This window comes from Festucalex cinctus, chromosome 16, assembly GCF_051991245.1.
Source record: "Festucalex cinctus isolate MCC-2025b chromosome 16, RoL_Fcin_1.0, whole genome shotgun sequence".
In the NCBI taxonomy this organism is placed as follows: domain Eukaryota; kingdom Metazoa; phylum Chordata; class Actinopteri; order Syngnathiformes; family Syngnathidae; genus Festucalex; species Festucalex cinctus.
The window spans coordinates 24,823,639-24,844,531 of NC_135426.1; the positions used below are offsets into that span (position 1 = coordinate 24,823,639).

The window sequence follows — 20,893 nt, forward strand, 5'->3', positions numbered from 1 at the left end:
TAAAAATCACTCAAATGGAAAATAAAAAAAAAGGAATCAATTGGTAGTGAAGGCAAACTGATGATCATTTATCAAATTTGAATTAACATTCTGAAATAATAATCATTACAAGCACAGAGATTAACATATGAAAGGAACATTTTTTTCCCTATAACAATAAAACAAAGTTTTCTATTCCTCCAATTTTGTCCACATCGTGTCACGTGAAGTCCTCAATACAAAAAAAAAAAAAAAACAATCAGAAAATCATCTGCAGTCCAAAGTGTTCCTTCAGTATAAAAGTGTGCTTGGACGCCAGTGGCGTTGATGCACTTTCAGAGTTTAGGCGGTGGTGGCGCCGTCCCGCTTTGTGATCTGGCAGTAGAGGATCATGGAGAAAACCATGCCGGCGATCTGCGGACACACAACATGGTCAGTCACGTGCGCGTTTGTGTCATCACGTGCGTGCGTGCGCGTTCTGACCAGCAGGATGGCGATGGCGAACGCGATGCCGATCACCACTTCCATGTTTTTCTCCATCAGACGCACAATTTGAGTGGAGCACGGCTGAAGGACAGCGGCAAAGATTTAACACACATCAACACGCGAGAAAACAACAGCTGGTCGCGTGTGGTTACCGTGCTGTAGAATGTGTCGGGGCCGCATTGCGGCTCGGTGGCGACGCATCGGCACGAGTCGGGCACCACGTCCCAGTCGGACGCTCCGTTCACCAGGCCGCAACACTTGAGCTGCGCAAACGCGGCTGTCAGCGCGAGACGCTCGTAGGCGGGCGCGCGGCTCGTCAAACTCACCTCCGTCTGGAGCTTCTCCAGGTCCTCCCGGACGTTCTCGGGCTGAGCGGACAGCGGCGTCAGCTTCTTCAGGCGCTCCTTCACCCAGTCCTTCACCTGCGCGCGCGCACGCGTTACTCACACCGGCAGCGCCGAAAGAGCTGACGAGCGGATTGTACCTTATTCTCGGCCACGGCGCCCAGGATTCCCGCCGCCAGCAGGAGGATGAAGATGAGGAGGAGGCTGGCGAAGAACTGCAACAACAACCACAACCACATGATGGCAACGTTGTCAACATTGCAAAACTCTGTGTCCGTGTCTGTGTCATCTTGTGAGGACCATATTCCAGGTTGCTTTGTGGGGCCGGTCCTCAACTTAAAACCTCTTTGTGAGGGTCAAGACTTGGTTTTAGAGTTTAGGTTGGAATTGGGTTTTGGTTGGGATTAGGGTAAGAGTTAGGATTAGGCAATCAGTGATGATGGTCAAGGTTAGGGTCAGGGGCGAGAAAATGCATGATGTGAATGAGATGTCCCCACGATGATACAAAGCCAAACGTGTGCGTGTGCTTCCAACCAGTATGAGCAAGCATCTGTTCTCCTTGATGGCGCCGCAGCATCCCAGGAATCCCAACAGCATGATGATGACGCCGACGGCGATGAGGAGGTCGATGCCCGGGAAAGACTCGTTCGTGATCTTGACATTTCAAAATCCAAAATCAATAGTCAACTATTCAGCCGGGAAGATGGACGGAGCCGAAGCAACGGCGAATCCTTTCTTACGCTGTTGCCGTCCTTCGTGACTTTCAGGTAGATGGCCACGCCCAGGATGATGCAGCCACTCAACTACACGCACACACATAAATCACAAGTCTTGTCAGCAAACCGAAGCGACTGCTCGACAGGTCGCTCCCACTGCGACCAATCGGCGGTGGTGCGTTCACCATGCTGTGCGATCAGCTGATCAATTATTCATCAGCTAATTAGCCGACACTAACCGGCCCACATCAATATTTCATTGTTTCCATAGAAACAGACTACTCACTAACTAACAATGACATCATAGAATGATGTCATACAACACAGTTGGGCAAAACGTCACACAATCAGTTTTTTTGAATTTATGACCACTTTCCAGCACAGCCGAAGACGATTAGTTGTTGTCTAAACGGCTATTGATAGCTTTTATGTTTGTATGATAGCATTTACAAATGTGCATACTTGACTATTAAAATGATAACATTAATGTAGTAAGAGTTCATATTTTGTTGCGACTTACGCGGCCTGTTGGTGGCGCCACAGAGCAAAAAAAAAGAAAAAAAAAAAAGACAGCAAATGTGGCTAACGGCTAACATTGCTAATGCAGCACTTTCCATACACTGCCATGCTAGGGGGAATAAAAAAATAAATAAATAAAAAAAAAAAAAATAAAAATAAAAAATAAAAATAAAAATAAAAAATAAAAAAATAGTCTTCAAGTTTTTCTCAACACGACCCACTTGTGTCGTATAACAAAAATGCAACACGCACGCTGACCACTGGAACGGGACGAGGGGCACATAGCGTAGCAGGCCCACACCCTGAAACCAGGTGTGTGCGTAGGTGTGCTTGTCAGGGAGAGGCAGCCGACAAACCCGTTCTGAACACAAAAGCACCTTCAGGTGACATCAAGCTGCGCTACTAAACATTCGAAACACGTTAGCAAACACTTCCATACAAAAAAAAATAGACGAGTAAAAATACTCAAAATAAGAAATAAACATGTTAGATGTTAAGTACATTAGTCCAGGAAGTAGATTAGTAAACTATTTAAAAACAAAAACAGTCTAACTAAAAAATAATAAAAAAGGGAAGTCTTCAGTCAAAAACAAACAAACAAAATAGACTAGTAAACAGTCTAGATAAAACAAGTTTGACTAATAAATGGTCAAAATTCAAAGATAGTCTGAAAAAATTTGACTACTAAACACTAACAACAAAAGTAAGATAGCATACAAAATAGGCTAATAGTCTAAATGAAAAAGTCTAGTCATCAGTTGAGTAAATGTTTCGAGTAAAAAAATACAATTAAAAAGAAAAGTAGGCAAACAGTCAAAAACGTAGACTACAAAACAATGTAAACAAAAAAGTAGACTTAAAAACCTAAATAAAACATTGACTAGTAAAAAGTAGCTCGGACTGTTAGCAGTTATCGGTCACGGGCCGATAACTGGCCTTATTTCAAGGTATCAGTCAGTTTTCGCAACGGTGGTCGACATCATCTTGTGGCCGTTTTATGAGCAGGATTTAGAAATTAGAAACTAGCAGAGTAGAAAATTGCCATTCATCTCAAGCAAATTTAAGCAAGTAGACTTGACATAATAAACGCAAAAAGCAGAGTAAAAAATGTAGTCTAGTAAAGAGTAAAATATGTGCTTCATCGTGTTCCGCTGCCACGAGTAAATGCTTGAAGCAAATTCCATTTGACATGCGCGAAAGACAGACTGCAACACATTGATCAGACTCGTGAACAGTCAAAATAAAAACAAACAAAAACAGACTAAATAGAATATACATGAATAAAAAAAACGGTGTAAGACTAGATCTCGAAGTACACTAGTACAAGTAGCCCAGTCAAAGGTGAAATAATTGAGTAGCATGTCATCAAGTTGTTGTTTGTTGTTTCCGGACTCACCCAGAAGAGAAGGTTGAAGAAGAACAGGAGATATTTGATGCATTTGTTGACAGCCATGGCGTCCCGATCCTTATGTTACTCGTCCAGGTGGAACTTCTGCTCCTTTGTGCTCATCCTGCTCTACCTGTATCCACAGGCCACGCCCCCCTGTAATTACGTCAAGAGGAGAAAAAAAAACCCCGGTTAGGTGATCGACAGCCCTTCCGCTCGTCAGAACGCTTTGCGATGAGCAACTTCTGCCAGATGGTGGCGCCACCTACATACAAACATAAGCTTCAACAAGTATGGTACAACAGTCACGTGTTTATGAAATTATTGTAAACGTTAAAAATGATTTCATTACATCGACATATTTTTACATATACATTAAGACTATCATTAAATTAATAAAGTACAATAAGGCTGTAAAAAAAATACAAATTATATGCTTAGAATTTTTGTTAAACTGGTCAATTATTATGAATAAAAATGAGTTACTTTAAAAGAAACTGATGCATTAAGATATTTTATTACATAATTGGTAATGTAATGAATTGTAAATAAATGAGAATGAACTGTATGAAAATACAAAGTGTATACTATCCGTTTTTGAGTATCGTATGAAATAATTGGCTGAATAAAAATGAGCATGAAAAATTCGTCATATAATTATCAATTTACCATCATTTTAGATATACCTTTAGTAAAATATTTTGCACAAGGAAAAGAGATGAATATTTAATTAATACAACCAATTTAATTTGAAAAGACGTGAACAATTTCAAATGCATTTCAACATTTTTATCTTATTCAATAATTACCTTTGTCAAACAGTTTTACATAAACATAAAAAACAAAAAGTTTAATGTACAGGGATTTCATTGTTTTCTTTTTTTCCCCCCAGAAATGTTTCATTCATTAAAATTGTCAAATTACCTTTTCTTTTTTTTTTTGTTTCCTTGAGCATCAGCACTCAAGGATGATGGCGATGATGAAGATGGAGGCTGAAGATGAAGATGGAGGGGGAGGGCGCGCGCGCGCGTTGCTGGGTCGCTCCTGGGCGGGGCTTGGCGTCCGTCAGTCCGTCCGTCGCAGCAGCATCTTCTCGGGCTTCGGGTTCGGCTCCACGCTCACAACGAACCGGCGGCCCGCTTCCGGTCCGGTCCGGTCCGGTCCCCACCTCAGCTTGCCTGCGCGTGAGTGAACGTGATGAAGATGAAGATGAAGATGAAGATGCGACAAGGTTAACCGCAGACGAAGACACGCACATCCGCGGAGGCGCCATTGTCTCGCCACGCGCGCGCGCGCGCGCGCACGCACGATGCTCGCGTCGTGGCTCGTGCTCGCGGCTCAGCTGCTCGGTTCGATGCAGGTAAGACGGGCTTCGAACCTCCGACGTCTTTGTGTGAGAAGTGGGTCAGTCGGCTGCAGTCTGGCGTGCACGCGCTCAGGGCCCCGCTTGCGCGCCCGCTGCGATCAGCAGCTGGGACGTGCACGTGTGCGCGTGCGCGTTCACGTCGGCTCTTCAATGTGGTTATTTAGCGTGGGTACTAGTTTGTTAGCTGTGGCTGTAGCAGCAGGCTAACACAATGGGGGTGACCGTGAGGTCACATGTGGCGGCCTCGCACTTCTCGGGTTCTGGGTTCGAATGCCTCACACGTTTGTCCATGACTGCAGAACAATTACAATGACTTGGTCCAACATTGGCTGGCGACCAGTTTGTTTGTCAACATGTGCCCTGAAATTGATTAGCGACCATTTAGTTTGACTACATGTGCCATATGATTGGCTGGCAACCAGCTTGTATGTGCCTTGATAGTGACCAATACCTTGTTTGCAGAAGTAGTGATCTTGGCGACCAGTTATTTGTTTTACAATGTGCTGGTGACCACTCCATAGTCCATGTCTGTCCTTCATACAATGTGAATTCCTTCAGTGCTGCTTGTGGAAGATGAAAGCGAACAGGAAGTTCTGCTTTTTGCTCATGTCTCCCGACTTTGATTGATCACAATGAGCTCAGTGTTGCTTGCGAGAGCGGAAAAAAAAAAAAAGAAAAAAATAATAATAATCCCCAAATCGCCCCCCTGCTCCCACCCGCTGCGTCTCATCACTCGTTAGTCACGTAAGTGAACCGTTTCCTCATTAAGAGCCCAAGGATAGGTCGCAGATTGTGCAGGAAGCCTCAAACAGGAATCGGAGGCACAGCTTCAGATTGAGAGAGCGCCGCTCTAACGGACGCGCGCCAGCTCATGGGGCCTTGATTTGGGGTGCGTTTTGTGGGCTAACAAGCTCGACATGACAAAGACATAAAAAGTGTAAATCAAGCAGAGAAAAAAGTCGGAAATTGCTTGAGGCCTCACGCTTAAAGACCTCACATCTCATAAAGGCTTGGCACTTTCTAGCGTTGACTACAAAAACAACCCACGGAAATTGCATTTGTGGCCTCATCTTTAATATAAACACCTTCCACCTATGAGATGTCTGATACTTTTAGAGATGAATAAACAAACACCCAATGACACAAAATGCCATTTAAAATTGCATGTGAAAATAAATTGCCTTCCTAATAAATGCCTTCGAAATACAATTAATAAATGACACGGTACACGGTTGAGTCTAAATAAACGGCCAAATATGTGTTTTGTGAAATTATAGGCATCACCCTTATTAAAACCTTACACGTAATAGACGTCTGGCACTCTTGAGTTGAGTATATAAACGGCCAGTGATGATATTTGAAATTATGTTTGTCAACATCGACTCCGTCTCGTCCTTAATAAACACTCGACAGTTGAGGGGATCAACCAGGATGAAATGCAAATCGAGTGTGGGCTAAGATTAGCTTTAGCAACATTAGCATTCAAGCCGCCCAGGGGGCTGGCGGGGGGGGGGGGGGGGCCTCGGTGTCCATGGCGATGCTGGAATCTGACACACTTAATGAGCATCTCCTTTCATCTCCGTTGCCATGGAGACAGCTCAGCACAGCAGCCAGCTTGCCTGCAATCCATTGCCAGAGCTTTTTTCTTTTTTTTTTCTTCCCCCCATTCTCCTCTTGCCTGCTTGGAGGCCAGTGGAACACCGAAGAGCTTTCCAACGTGTCGTACGTGCAAATACGCCCTTTCCCAACTGGGGGTCATTTAAGATTAAACGGAACTAATATTACAAAAAAAAAAAATGAACAAATAGGGAAACACACAAGTACCTGAAATAATTACAGTAGTGAAATAATTGAAACAGATGATAAATATTGGTAAAGGTAGAAAAATTCATATATATATAGAAAATATTGAATGAATTTGTGAACAGCACAAAAATGCATTAAAGTAAGAATCAGAAAATGTGTGTCAACAATTAAGAAGCACCAACCTCATTTGACGTTGACGGCAGGAAGAAGTGGGGGAAGGGAGGTGGCAGTGAAGGGCTTTGCACGCTGTCGTCCTGGTCATGTGACAGCTGAGCTGGAGACACAAAACAAAGAAGAACTTGATGGACGGCGCGTGAATGAGCGCGCTTATGCGTTCACGGCTCGCCGTCACAGCAGCTCAACTCGTGACTTTCTCCTGCCGCGTCTTCGGATCCGAGCCGTCGGTTCCTGCCTCTTGCTCGAGGCTGAAAGTCCAGACACGCTGACACATTTAATGACGGGCCACATGATCGCGTCACAGCAAAAGACTTTTATACAGAACCAGAGAAAGAGCAGAAATTTCCCGTGAATGCTGAAGAGCTAAACTGAAATGCTGTCAAATTACACACAAAGTGCAGGAAATGTAGTGGAAAAGAAGAATTGAAACATTTTAAACTATACCAAAAGATTATGGGTACGAGTGTCGCAAATGAGTTTCTTCCGCAGGGTGTCCAGGCTCTCCGTTAAAACTAAGGGGAAAAGCTTGCAGTGGAGATGAGGCAGATGAAGTGCTGAGGTATCCTGATGCCTCGTTAGTGAAATGATTAGGCCACACTAGACATGACTGGACCTGATGGGACCAGACTTTGCACGACACCTCCAAGTCCAGGGTAATTACACCAACTGCAATCAACCAACCAACCAACCAACATTCATCAGCACAGCCATCCCTTCATGAGTTCCAGAACCTTTCAGAAAACGCATAGAGGTGAGAAGGAACTAAATTGAACACTTGGGGAAACCTGGGCGGGTTGTGGTGCAAACACAGGAGAGTAGTTCAAAAATACTTGGGTAAAATTAAGTAGACGAGTTGGCTCCGGAATACGGTTCAAATCCGCGAGGTGTTCCCGGGTGTTTCTCACTTGGAGAAGGAGACAGGGTAGACCTAGGAAGACACACCAGAGAGACATAAAGTCCATGTGTCCTCACTGGACACTTCAGTAGTCCCTTGAAAGAAATGACAGATAGGATAGGAAGTATGGGAAGATGACTGAATGGACGAATGGAGTAGTCATTTGTTAGAGCCGGTCCATTTTCCTCATGAATAATAAGTATTTCACAGCCAGCCTGTGAAAAAAGCACACCCAGTAATGTGACATACCATCCTCCTTTATTTCAGGTGATTCCTGCTTTCCAGGTGAGTCTAAATGATGCCGGTCAGATTGTGGCTGTCCTGGAGACTTCCGACCTTCGGGAGAACGTCTCCGCGTACGCGGCGCAGATCTCTGGTGAACCTCGACCTGCCGTCATCCTATTCGGGGGGGCCGGCGAGCATCTGCTGTTCAACACGTCCTTCCACGGCCTGTGCTACAACGTGGGCCTGCTGCTACAAAGAGGAACGCTGTGGTCCAGGCCCGTCAAGACCGTGTCCCTCCTCACCAGTGAGCAGACCTCAAATAGTCCCGTAATGGCCCTGAACTTTAAACCTTTCATTTCAGTCCTGTTGTCGCCCTCAGGGCCGCTTCCTGTGAGCAGTGTGCAGATTTCAGACTACAAGGACTCTCCAGAGACCGGCGTGGTGTTTGACATCGACACTCCAACCGGAAACATTTTCAGCAGAGTCAACATCAGCTACAGCGAAGGAAGCGAGAGGCGCTCTATGCTCTACAAAGGTTAGGTTAATCACATGACGACCAAAATCCATCCATCAGTATCGGTCGGCAGATAATGAAGACGAGTTGCTGACAGTCGCATACCTCTGAAAACTAGTTACAGACAGCTGACAAGTGACAACTAATAAAGACTTGTTTTTCAGACTTCTACAAGGGGAAGACAGTGTTCAAGCACTGGCTACCGGGGGTGTGTTACCGCAATATCACCTTCCAGCTCATCTCTGAGGCCAGTGCCTACCAGACAGCTATGAGGACACAGAGTGACATCACCCACATGCCCGTGCATCACAGAACAAGTACAACTACAACCTTATCCAGATATTGGGACTTTCATATAGTGCCGCTAAGACCTCAAAGTTGTTGTGATTTTCTGCAGTGCCGTATCCCCCCCTCGACATCTCATGGAACATAGTAGACCTGAGCCAAAGCCCGACGCAGCAAAGCCAAAGGGCTGGCCGACATTCCCGTGATGTCCCACTGATGGAAGAGGAGGTGAAGCCCTCTGAGGAACCACTGGTGGCTTCCACCGAGGGACCGGCACACAACCTGAGCACCACTACCGAGATCACGGACGCACAGAACCGCTGGTTTGACTCCACCACCGAGCACCCCGGCGACAGTTTGTCAGAGGAAGAGTTTGTCAACGGCGTGGTGCACGAGTATGAGGACTCCAACGACGCGGGTTCTGCGATGGAATTCCCTGCAGAGTTATTGGTCCTGCCCACTAAGATGCCTCCCGTCCTGCTGGAAGTGCGCTGGCTGCCCCCCAGAGCGCCCACCAGCTACGATGGCTTCAACATCTACGTTTGCAGAGACGGTAGGCGGCCTTAAAATGTATGGGCGGCCCAGGTCTTCGAATCAGGCTCGAGTCGCTGATTTCAGGACTTGAGACTTGCTTGTTAAATGTGACTTCCTCCCACCCCTGTCCAGGTAACACTACACAAACTGCCAGCGTGGATGAAAGCACTCACGAGTTCTTCACCGAGCTGACCGAGGCGGGAACGTACAGTCTAAGAGTCACCACACTCAGCTCAGCAGGAGACTGTGAGGCCAGAGAGAGCTCCGCAGATGCCGGATTCACCTTCTACCTTGGTACGTCACTGTGCCGTTTTGTTTTTGCAAGTCGAACCAGTGACAAACTCCAGTCTAAAAAGTTTGACACCCCTGCAACGATCGTCGCCCAACTTGAATTTTACCTCCCAGGTCCCAACGGTGAGCTTCTGCATGAGCTGCGCCAACGTCCACGTGCAGTCACCGTGCGCTTGCTAGACTCCAGCACAGCCGCCATATCCTGGGCACAGTCCTCGGAGACCCACAACGGCAGCGTGGTGTCGGTGGTGTCCACCACCTGCTTGAAGCCCAGCCTAAGCCAAAGGATGGAGAGCAACTACTGCGACGAGGTCACTCCCGCCGCTGCCTCACTGCCTATTTGACATGTCGGGAACATTAATCACCGTGTTTTTGAACAGGAAAACTCAACCAGTGACATCATCAGCAACCTGACACCGGGGGCTCAGTATCGGGTGGTGGTCTACCACACCAACGGACCTTTGTTCAGTCCTCCCTCAGAACCGGTCATCATGGATATTGGTGATTAGCTCTCATAATCGTGTGGTGTTAGTAATTGCAAGAAACACATGAAACAGCAATCCTGAGGTGAGCATCCCCAGAGACATAAATAGGGGGATCCCATACCAGAACTGGAGAAGTGTTTAGGATTTAACAATCAAACTTTTGCAGACATACGGCAGTCCTAATCTAGTATGATTATAACCAACGGTCGTTGTCGCGCCAGAGCCCACGGGCGTTCAAGAGCTGGCCGTGTACCCGCTGGGCCCAACGGCGGTCATCTTGAGCTGGCAGCGTCCGTATCACGTCGCCTTCCGCAAGTACGTCCTCCAGACCTTCTTCTTCAACCCCGTCACCCTGAGCTCCGAGTGGACCACCTACTACGAGATCGCCGCCACCGCCTCCGTCATAGCATCAGTGGTAAATAAAAGATAACAGAAAAGCAAGTAAAGCACAAATTATCTTCAGGTGAGGTTTTGAAGTGCATTATCTCACTGCCTTGTGCTCCAGAGGGTGACCGATCTGTTGCCAGCTTGGTACTATAACTTCCGTGTCACCATGGTGACGTGGGGCGACCCGCCGCTCAGTTGCTGTGACGGCTCCACCATCAGCTTCGTCACAGGTACCCAAACCAAAAGAAGGAAACCCTCGGGCGGTGGTGCCCCAACTTTTTTTGCACCAGCGTGGACCGTAATCCGGGTTCTGGCCTTCCTCTGTGTAGTCAGTACGAGTGTGAATTTGTGCTCTCATAAGCGATGGCTTTTGTCGTGCAGCTCCGGAGGCGCCTCACATCTCCTCGGTGGATTACTCCCACGGTGTCCTGTATGTTCGCTGGACATACGGCGAACTCTTTGTGGACCTGTCGCACTCCAGGATCACGCACTGGCAGGTGGTGGCGGTCGGCAAGAAAGGTCTCGAGAGGAGCTACTCGGTGGACGTGAGTGTGCAGTTGTTGCTATGGCATCGCCGTGCAGTTGCCAATTTGTTTTTGGCCGTGACTTTGGTTACTAAGGGCTCTCTGTTTTGTGCTTGGAAGTTCTTAGTGGGAAAATCCAAGTTGACCCAAATGGTTCCAGTGAGGCGCTATGGTCACTTGATAGGCATGTCCATGTTGATTCTGAACATGTGCTTGATGCAGTGTTTGTTTTCTTTTCATGTTTATTGGTAGGGACTTTGTGCAAGTGCCAATCAGGACGAAAACGCAGTATTCTTTGCAAATGAGTCTAGCTTTGGGAGCCAATTTTCAGCTATAGTCCCTCAACAACAAATTGTACTTTGAAATAAGTTGAAGTAAAAAATCCAAGTAAGCCTCGACTAGTTTTGTCATTCTCGAGTTTCATCTACTAGCTTTGTTCCAGTGCTTTTTTTTTCCTCCGCTAGTTTTGTCATAACATTCCATACTCGTTTTGTCCTCTTCCATTTTATTCCCTTACTAGGTTTGTCCTCGTCTATTTTTGTCCTCCAGTTTTATCCCTTACTAGTTTAATCTCCTACTAACTTCATCTAAGTGCCCTCTACTAGGTTTCACCCCTCCAGCATTTTAGCCAACTCGCTTTGTCCTAATTTCCTTTACTAGTTTTAGCCTCCACAGGTTCTCATAGTCTTTGTTCTGTCCTCAACTAATTTTGTCCTCTTCTACTAGCTTTGTCCTAGTGTTTCTTCTGTCTTGATTTTTTTCCCCTCTTCTATTTTTACTAGTTTTGTGATCATTTGTGTCCTCAACTAAGCATTTCCATACCTCCACTAGTATGCCATCAGGACCAGCAGCCGTACCATTCTCCACCTTCCTCAGAGCTTTCTTCACTTCTTCCTTACCCATGACTCATACCTGCTGCAAATCCTTCCCGACTTGATCACTCGACCTCACCAATCTGTACTGAACTCCTTTTCTCCGTATTTTCCACTCCTGTCTGCTCCACATATTCTCTGTCTCTGTTGCTAGGTGACTCGAAATGTGATGCGTGCCAGCTTGCCTCTTCCGCCCGGCGACATCTACAACCTGACGGTGACGGCATACACGGAGCGCAGCCGCAACACATCCATTTCCAGCATCATCAAACTGGGTCCGTGCGGCTTCACGCGCGATGATCAATCAGATTGACAAGATTGTGACCAGGCGTGTTCGGCGTGTGTTCACTCCAGAACCGGCACCTCCCAGGTCCGTGTACGCAGTCAACGCCACACACTCGTCGGTCACTCTGCTGTGGAGCGAGGACGGCGTGGTGGACCACTATCAGGTGCTCTGCAGACCCAGCCCAGGCGGCAAAGAGGTGAAGGTGAGCCCCCCCCAGGAGATGTCGAAAGCTACTTGAACTTTTTCCTCAGCTTCCTCATGGTCTTCTTCAGGCTCGAGAGCCGCAGGTGTCCAGCTCGCATGTGCTGACCGTTTTCGGCCTGATGCCGTCGTCCAGCTACAACTGCAGCGTGGTCAGCGTCAGCTACAGCACGCCCAGCAAGCCCGCCCACATCACCGTCACCACAGCTGGTAGGTGGCGCCGTTGCACAGAAGACTAACTGTCATGGAACAACCATGACAGAACTCTTGCCAATGTAAATGCTTGGTGGATTCGATGAAAGAAAGGAGTGGGCCATACTTTGCTCAGCTTCCAGTTAGCATCACAAGATAGCATTACTAGCGTGCATGTTTGTTTACGCGCAGCCAAAGAGATGAACCCCAGCGTGGCGGCCATCTCTGCCTTGGCCGTCCTGAGCATCCTGTTGATCAGCCTGCTGGTTCTCTTCTTACTGCTTCTCCGCAAGAAGCACCTGCAGATGAGCAGGTAGCAACAACAAAACAAAAAACAAAACAAAAAACGCCGCCAACTTGCAGTTCCAATTCCATGAATGGAATTTCACGATCCTCCAATCTTACGTTTCAGGGAGTGTGGCGCCGAGACATTTGTCAATTTTGCGTCGTTCGAAAGAGACGGGAAGCTGCCTTACAACTGGTACGATAATGCTCTTCTTTTCATTTGTGGATAACGTCAGATGTTTGATGAATGCTTTTTTTTTTTTTTTTTTTATCTCAAGATGATGCTTATTCTTAGCATGGAGAAGATTGTTACGGCATTGTACTGGCAAAAACAGAGCTTTTAGGCATTTCATGTTTTTCTTTCGGTCCGTTAGTGGCATACGAGGCATTTGAACAAGAAATTGAAGAAAACACGCTGGTCTAAATCATATTTTCCATGACTGTATACATAAAATGTGGCCACAATTTCTCGTGCATACGTTATCCGTGGCTACAATTGAACATTTTTGCCCACAAATGGAAATTTTGTGGTCATGCTATAATTTGTGATTTTTAGGCACGATATTATGAACTCTTTCTTTTGTTATGTCTGAGTCTCAGTAGTTAACGCTTAGTAAAAAAAAAAAAAAAAAAAGTGTAATTTGTGATTAATATAAGAGCTGAAAGACGGTCAGTCAGTCATCACTAAACGCTTGCAGTGCGTCACTGTTTGTGGCTTTTTGTGTTCATCAATTGACACGAGCGGGAACAAACGAAGACGACGAAGTAGATGAGCAAGCCGATCGTCGGCTCCCGTTTGGAGTTTGGAGCGGCGTAAACAGACCGGGCTCGTTTCGTCCATCGTGCATGAGTCATCAAGCGTGTGTTGAGCACTAAATGTTCCACTTTGACGTGTACTAATGCAGCAGCAGCGTGTTGGTGTTTTTTTTTATTCTTTTTGTGTTCTATTTGAATACCCCCAGGCGAAGAAGCCTCTTTGCCTTCCTTACCCTTCTGCCATCCTGCCTTTGGACTGACTATCTTTTGGCTTTTTATATTAATCCATGGTAAGTAAGCGAGCGAGCGCCTCCGGTGTCCAGCAGGAAAAGTCTGGTGAGCAGGCAGGCAGCTCATTTTATTCTTTCTGATTAATTTCATGACACAGAACAAACTATTTCATAAAATCAAGTGGTTATTTTCCTAAAGCGCTTTGAGCAGCGTGGTGTAGAAAGCGCTATACAAGCTCAGTCTATTTACCATTAATATTCTTCTGGTATATGATTGATAATTTCACTGTTATATTTTAGTCAATTACTTCTTTGAATAATAAAAATGCCAAGTGGTTTATTTTAATTATACAAATATCGTTAATTTTTAATTCATGAATTAGAACAATATTTCATATATACTTCTATTTTGTTTTCAATTATTTTCATAAAATAATTTGTAGTCATTTTATTCTATTTATGATAAATTAATTATAAGTATTGAAGTACAGTAACATTTTCTTATTTGACTAATATTGCATTTTTATTCAAAATTGCTCATTGAATTAAGTCATTTTTAATGCATAACGAATTCAATTATAATTAATTATCAGGCTACCAATCAAATTTTACAATTATTTTTGTCAACAGAAGTATCACCAGACTTTTCCGGAAAGCATTTTTGAAACTTTTTGTGAGCTGTGGATGTGGCATGATAGCTGATAATTAACCTAACATATTGTAGCAATTTTTTATTTTTTATTTTTTTAAATGTAACAACACTTAATTAATGCAACAAAACATTTAATGTTTTGCAACTTTTTGTGTCATAACGACGCACTTTATAACAACTTTTTTTTTTTGCAACATTTGGTGAGCTGTGGATGTGGCATGTTGCTAGCTAACATAACGCCACAGTATGTGCAGTGTGTGGCACACATTCCACTTGCATGACGATGCGCGCAAATCAACCACGTTCGACCTTCAAGTCGGTAAAAAGTGCATGTTTAAATGTGATTTTCCGTTTTGATTTGGTTGGTTTGGACCAATGATAGGCTGAATATGAACATACAAGTGATCACGAGCGGTCGCCTGTCTGCCTCACATGGCGTTCCGATCTGCATGTCCCAAAACCAAAATGAGCATGTTCGCTTCATCAAGGTGTGACTGACTCACCACCAACAGTCCTTGCTTTGTCCATTTGTGCCTTGATGGGGACCAGTCCGTTGTCTGTGCCTTCATATTAGCTGATGAGGAGATCTTTCTTCTTCTGTATGTGCCTTTACATTGACTGGCGACCACTCCATTACTTGTCTAGACAGCAAGTGAGTGGCATTGGCTGGGGACCAATGTGGAAAAAGGGATGTGGGTTTGCCTTAGTTGGAAGATGGGCGGGGCCTAGTGGTGAGTGGTGAGTTGACTTGTTGTGTCTGTATCGTAGGGGCAAGACGGCCTTAAAGAAGCGCAAGCTGACAAGGTAACACAAGCCAAACGAAGAAGCCGCCGCCGCCGTTTGAACGACTTTCTAATGGCTGGTGTATCTTTTCAAGTCCCGTGCAGTTGGACGACTTTGAGGCCTATTTCAAGGAGATGAGCAAAGACTCGGCCTACAAGTTCTCTCTGCAGTTTGAGGTGGGACCCAACGTTGTGTCACGTTACACGCAGTTTGCAGTCCAAAAGGTACACCAACGGCACATATCCGCCAAACGCTTGCAGGAGCTGAAGAGCGTGGGCCTCGACCTTTCCCACGACGCCGCCGACCTGCCCATCAACCGGCCCAAGAACCGATACACCAACATCCTGCCCTGTCAGTAGGCTTGCAGCTAACCATTACTTTCACTCATCTCTGCATTTTCTTTGCCATTCATTGAGATCCATTCAGGGAAAAAAAAACTATAAAACGTATTCGTTAATTCTTTTGACACTACTTCAAGGGTGCCAAAAAAAGGTTCCAAACATGATTTAGTTCCTCGTTTGGTCTGTAACATCATCTGTCACTTTTATTTGAAGACAAATTCCTGTCACAACTTGACAAAAGGAAAGAAACTTACCAGGTAGCTTTATTATCAGCATGGGTCCTAAAGTGGATCCTTGTGGCACTCCGGGAATGCACAACAGCGCCTCCCATTGGGCAGCTGAAAGGTTTCAAAGCAAATGAGTTAGTTTTTTTGAAAATAAAACGACATGTTAAAGCATTGCAATTACCTGAAGCAAAGATGATTGAAGTGGATGTTTGTTCCTCGGCAGACGACTTCAGTCGCGTCCGGCTGATCTCAATGCACGACGACGAAGGCGCCGACTACATCAACGCCAACTACATTCCTGTGAGTACGGCTCACTACAAACATGGGTGACTGACATTTCACTTTCAATACGGACGGACGGGTCAGCCTAAATATGTATTAAAATAAGTATCATTTAAAAACAGATACTTTAATCATTAATTAAATTGTAAAATTCTGCACTTTTTAGTATCAACTTATTGACTCGCCGCCATTTTCACTGAAGTAACCCCATTCGCCCCCAGCTGTTTTACTGGATTTTGACTGATTTTGCAAAGCCCGTAGAATATTGTGTATATTGCTGAAAAAACATGGAACCTACCAAGAGAAAGATCAGATCTCTTCTTTCGTCAGGAAAAAAAAAAAAAAGGATATTTCTGTTTCTGTTTTGCAGCAATTAGCATTACAATATAGCGAAGTTTCATCATTATTCACAAATCTGTTTAAAACAGTGGGGAAAAGAGGTTGTTGCAACATGGCCTTGGTTGATCTCTTATACTCTGCTGCCACCTGATGGCTGTTTTTGTAACAACTACCATTGCTTCAAGCATTCTCTTAAGTTCAGAGGCTGCACCAAAACCTTCTGTATGCTCTAGCATGAAAAAAAAAATGTGTTTGGAGCATGGTAATATTTAAAATATAACGTATTTATACGTTTTTGGGAGCAAATTAGTTAATAGTCGTAATTCATTTAATGAAAAGTCACTTATTTTGGTGAATGCAGGGCTACAAACACGCCAAAGAGTACATCGCCACGCAGGGTCCGCTGCCGGAGACGCGCAACGACTTTTGGAAGATGGTCCTCCAGCAGAAGTCGCCCCTGGTGGTCATGCTGACGCAGTGCAACGAGCGGCGACGGGCGAGTGTCATTTCCCCGCGAGGGGGGGGCGGCTCGTTTGGTGTGCCGTCCATACTGAAGCGTGTTTGTACGGTTGCGTGGTTCAGGTCAAGTGCGACCACTACTGGCCGTTCAGCGACGAACCCGTCATGTACGGCGAGATCAGCGTGGAGATGCTCTCGGAAAACGAGTCGCCCGAGTGGACCATCAGGAAGTTCAGACTCGGATACGTGAGTAACCAATTGATCTACTTGTTTGGTTTGTGTCTATTTTTTTACTCTATTACAGGTTCGAACGTACTGCAAAGTCATTCAAACGTATTGGTAAAGCCTTTTGAACATATTGGTAAAACATAGGCTAAATGCAATATCAATCCTGTAAAATTTCTCTGGACTCGACTTCTAAAATGATCACGCCGCAAACGCACGCCCGCAGGCGGACGAGACTCGGGACATCCTGCACCTAAACTACACCTCGTGGCCAGACCACGGCGTTCCCACGGTCAACGCCATCGAGAGCATCCTGCAGTTCGTCCACATCGTGCGTCAGCAGGCCAACAGGACCAAGGACCCCATCGTGGTCCACTGCAGGTACAATGCGATGCCCTATTTTTGAAAGGCATGCATGTTGCCATGGCGACAAGTGCGAATTTGTGCGCGCAGCGCCGGCGTGGGCAGAACGGGCACCTTCATGGCTCTGGACCGCCTGATGCAGCACATCCGAGAGCACGAGTTTGTCGACATCCTGGGGATGGTGTCGGAGATGCGCTCCCACCGCCTGTCCATGGTCCAGACGGAGGAGCAGTACGTGTTCATCCACCAGTGCGTGCTGCTCATGTGGCAGAAGAAGAAGCACCAGCAGCAGTCGCTCATCTCCGACGTCATCTACGAGAACGCCGGCAAGACATAATGGCCGAGCGCTTCCGCGCTTGACAGATCGAGTGAGTCCGTGCTGCGTGCGGGCCACATCCCGACCCGGTTTCAGAACCACTGCTTTCATAAAACGGAACACATGGATTATTATTGCGCATGAAAACGCAATGACCCTGCTGCGTGTCTTGCAGGCTGTGGACGTGCCTCCCATGCTTCATCATCATCATCATCATCTTCAAACACAAAGAGAGCTTCAAGGGGGATGGAGTTCTGCCTTAAGGAGCCGTCGCAAGCATGCTGATTGAAGGATTAAGCGGTGGCACCAGAATACGGGCCGGACGTGTCACTGGAGGACGTTTTGTTTTGTTCCACTCAGGAGAAGTTTCACCAGGAACCCAGACAAAAGAGGACTCAAAGTAGCAAGCAAACTGAAAAACAAACAAGATGTCCGACTTAATGTTCAAAGGGAACTGAAAGCAGCCATGTTGAAGAAGAATCTTTTTTTTGCCTTTTTGAGCACTCCAACACAACCTAACTTCACATTTTTCCACATTTCAGTAGGCATTTTGGATGAGCCTTCTCCAGTTTTAAGGCTCATTTCTTATTTTATTTCCACACTCAAATATCTTTGAAAAGATCAAATCAACTTTTTTTGCGATGTTTTCATATTTTTACTCAGAACTTTTTTTTTTTTTGGCCTGCCTCACACTTCAAGATATACAAGCACATTAAAAATGAAAGTTGGGATAGAATTTTGTTTTGGAACAGTATTGATGAGCAAACATCTGTCGTTGTGCATTATTGCCATCTTTTTTTTTTTTTAGCTAATTTTAATGTAAAGACGTAGCTGACGGTTTACGAGAACATTTGAAGTTATCGTGCACTTGATCGGAGGTCACTTGAGGTTCTGCTGCCATGATTTTTGTAAATATTGTGTAACTGCTGTTTTTACTTGCATTACTGTAAAAGACACTTTTTTTTTTTTTTTTTTTTTTTTACGTGTTTGTGAACCAAGGGTGGGCAAAGTAAACGGCCGCAGGCTGCACAACATTCTTTAATCTGGCCCACAAACAAAAGTCCTGGAATATTTATTGCATTCATTTGGACACTTTTTTTTTTTTTTTTTAAATAAAAAACGTTTATTTTGTGAAATTGATTAGTCGTAAACAAAAAAAAAGTAAGAATTTAAATTTTATACACAATTTTGTTTTTGTATTACATTGGTTACTTGATTTTAATTATTTCAATAATGCAATGTAAAAATAGGTAAAGACAATTAGACATTTGCATTAACAGTAAAAATGTTTTCTCGACAAATTGAATAACTCTTGATAAATAATATTTTGCATACATTTAACCTTCATTTAATTAAGTAATAAAATGACGGTTAAATGCATGTTTGTATTCATTTTTTGTTTTGACCGGTTTAATCAATTAAAATTTTGAATAATTATGATTTTATTTTTTACATAATCCAATGTTGAATGTATGTACACACAGTTTACATACATTTAACATTTACTTTGTAAAACATTAAGTGCATAATTGTTCTCAATTATAATTAAATAAAATTGAAAAATGAGTCATTATTTGCTGATCAAAATAAACCAGTTGACATATCGCGCACACATTTTAACTTTCTTTTTCTTTTTTCTTTTTTTTAATACTTCGCCCAATGAGCTGGCCCAGACTCAAAAGTCAAAGGTGGCCCTTAACTCAACTCAAGCCGGCAGGTTTGCCCACCCTGAGCTGCGCTGCTCAAACGCACTTTGTTAGCACACAAGCTCAGCACGCTCCACTTGTGATGTCATTGGTGCCATTCTTGTGATTGTGTCACTTTGAAGGATGATTCAAACGTGTGTGAGAGTGAGTGAGTGAGAAAGAGAGAAGAAAATAAAAAGTGTTTCATGTGATTAATTTCTGTAGAATAGCTTGTCAGTCATCCAGGCAATTGGCACAAGTTAAAAAGAGGCAACCAGACTTTTGTCGTTTGCGGAAGATGCATCAATTTGAATCCAATAGTTTTTTTGTTTTTTTTTTTGTTTTTTTTTTTGTTTTTTTTTTATTTTATTGCTGAGCCGAGTTCAAACGAATCATAGCAGAAGCGGCGCCGCGAGTCAAACCGGCGGGACTTTATTTGGAAACAGAAAGAACCCTAAGACGAACACAACAAAAGCCGGCTGCTTATCAAACCAAAGGCTCATGAAAGAAAAGAATTTTGTGGGCGGGCGAACACACTGACTGCCAGGTTGACGATGGACATCTGCTGCCTCTTCTTATGCCACACCAGCGTCATCTTAATTAGGCCGCGCGCATCGTGGTGGACCAGCTGGAAGTGCTCGCCACCCACGTAGTCGTCGGAGGGGCCTCCTTGGGGTACTGTGATGGGCCTGAAGCAGACCGGCGTGCTGACACACCACAGCGGCTTGTAGACCTCCTTATCCACTGTCAGTGTCAGCATGCAGCAATTCTGCAACCGCGCACGACGCCGAGTCAAGACCATCAGCGCCAAGCGTTTATTTGTGCACAAAAAAAAAATAAAAAATAATATGCCTTGAATGGACTGGCCGTTTAGGATTCTCACAAAATTCCCGATGGGACTTAGTCAGGAAGTCTGACAGAATTAAAAGACATTTAGGCCCAAGCAACGTTAACAAAATAAAATAAAAACGAGAATGCTTTTAAAATACGAAAACTAACTGAAACTACATTTTATGTTTACAAAACTAGCTGAAACTAACCAGAATTATAGCGAAAATGTCCTTCGTTTTAGTCTTTAGTAATTAATACATGAGTCTTCGGGGATGATTTTAAATGCGATTTTAAGTTGTTTTATTTTTTCGATATTAACCGGAATAAAGACGTTTGAAAGTGTGTTGCACAGAAGTGATGTCATCTAACAGCAGCCAATAGAAAAGCACCTTCAGATGACGTCGCTCCGAGGCGATCAGTAAACATTCTGTCCAGATGAATTCAAAGCAATCAATTATCCTTCACAATTGCAATGTGAAAGTGCAATGACAATTGGCTGTCTTAAAATCCCAGTTCTGGCTGACACTTGTGTAAACTACAAGTAAAACTTTTGCACTTTTGAACCTAACTGAACGAATTTTATAGTGGTTAGTGTGCTCACTTTGTAAGCAGCAAGTCCCCGGTTTGAAACCAGCTCAGGTTTGGGTC

At 44.6% G+C, this 20,893-nt stretch overlaps 3 protein-coding genes across 11 annotated transcripts in view; 1 reads left to right on the forward strand and 2 right to left on the reverse strand.

Annotated features, from left to right (window-relative positions):
* Positions 1-44: 44 nt before the first annotated feature.
* LOC144003729 (tetraspanin-8-like) lies at positions 45-4,503 on the reverse strand. The gene is made up of 9 exons (XM_077500257.1): positions 4,356-4,503; positions 3,441-3,587; positions 1,550-1,612; positions 1,344-1,463; positions 950-1,024; positions 792-887; positions 618-728; positions 463-546; positions 45-393 (listed from the first exon to the last, which is right to left on the reverse strand). The coding sequence occupies exons 2-9, from the start codon at positions 3,495-3,497 to the stop codon at positions 322-324; spliced, it is 678 nt and encodes a 225-aa protein (XP_077356383.1). The 5' UTR covers positions 3,498-3,587; positions 4,356-4,503; the 3' UTR covers positions 45-321.
* The window catches only part of LOC144003724 (F-box only protein 15-like), a 34,689-nt gene continuing 18,250 nt past the window's right edge, over positions 4,455-20,893 (reverse strand). For 3 of the 7 annotated variants that reach the window (XM_077500243.1, XM_077500246.1, XM_077500249.1), the window contains 7 exons: positions 19,956-20,183; positions 17,918-18,141; positions 17,528-17,830; positions 15,927-17,446; positions 15,773-15,856; positions 6,786-6,877; positions 4,455-4,609 (listed from right to left, as the gene is read on the reverse strand). In XM_077500243.1, the coding sequence (XP_077356369.1) occupies positions 17,989-18,141; positions 19,956-20,183 (381 nt within the window). In that variant the 3' untranslated portion in view covers positions 4,455-4,609; positions 6,786-6,877; positions 15,773-15,856; ... (1 more) ...; positions 17,528-17,830; positions 17,918-17,988. The other 4 variants (XM_077500248.1, XM_077500244.1, XM_077500247.1 and 1 more) reach the window with 4 other exon arrangements.
* Positions 4,466-19,630, forward strand: ptpro (protein tyrosine phosphatase receptor type O). Of its 3 annotated transcripts, none has more exons than XM_077500240.1 (26): positions 4,466-4,791; positions 7,943-8,204; positions 8,280-8,435; positions 8,579-8,731; positions 8,812-9,252; positions 9,366-9,527; positions 9,639-9,835; positions 9,905-10,025; positions 10,231-10,424; positions 10,515-10,626; positions 10,778-10,941; positions 11,947-12,067; positions 12,147-12,274; positions 12,351-12,489; positions 12,664-12,784; positions 12,884-12,952; positions 13,719-13,802; positions 15,163-15,198; positions 15,272-15,353; positions 15,438-15,528; positions 15,969-16,045; positions 16,728-16,862; positions 16,949-17,071; positions 17,277-17,431; positions 17,504-17,781; positions 17,905-19,630. In XM_077500240.1, exons 1-25 carry the CDS (start codon positions 4,741-4,743, stop codon positions 17,748-17,750), a joined length of 3,621 nt encoding a protein of 1,206 aa, XP_077356366.1. In that variant the 5' UTR covers positions 4,466-4,740; the 3' UTR covers positions 17,751-17,781; positions 17,905-19,630. The 3 variants fall into 3 exon arrangements, with proteins under 3 accessions (XP_077356366.1, XP_077356368.1, XP_077356365.1); XM_077500239.1 differs by having other exon boundaries at positions 4,467-4,791; positions 12,147-12,280; XM_077500242.1 differs by lacking the exon at positions 13,719-13,802 and having other exon boundaries at positions 12,147-12,280.

Coding starts and splice junctions, on each gene's coding strand:
- LOC144003729 (XM_077500257.1), bottom strand. CDS start 3,497: ATGGCTGTCAACAAATGCATCAAATATCTCCTGTTCTTCTTCAACCTT. Junction 1,464..1,549: donor TCACGAAGGACGGCAACAGC/GTAAGAAAGGAT, acceptor TGAAATGTCAAG/ATCACGAACGAGTCTTTCCC. Junction 394..462: donor TCGCCATCGCCATCCTGCTG/GTCAGAACGCGC, acceptor GTGTGTCCGCAG/ATCGCCGGCATGGTTTTCTC.
- ptpro (XM_077500239.1), top strand. CDS start 4,741: ATGCTCGCGTCGTGGCTCGTGCTCGCGGCTCAGCTGCTCGGTTCGATG. Junction 8,436..8,578: donor GCGCTCTATGCTCTACAAAG/GTTAGGTTAATC, acceptor CTTGTTTTTCAG/ACTTCTACAAGGGGAAGACA. Junction 12,953..13,718: donor GGGAAGCTGCCTTACAACTG/GTACGATAATGC, acceptor GAATACCCCCAG/GCGAAGAAGCCTCTTTGCCT.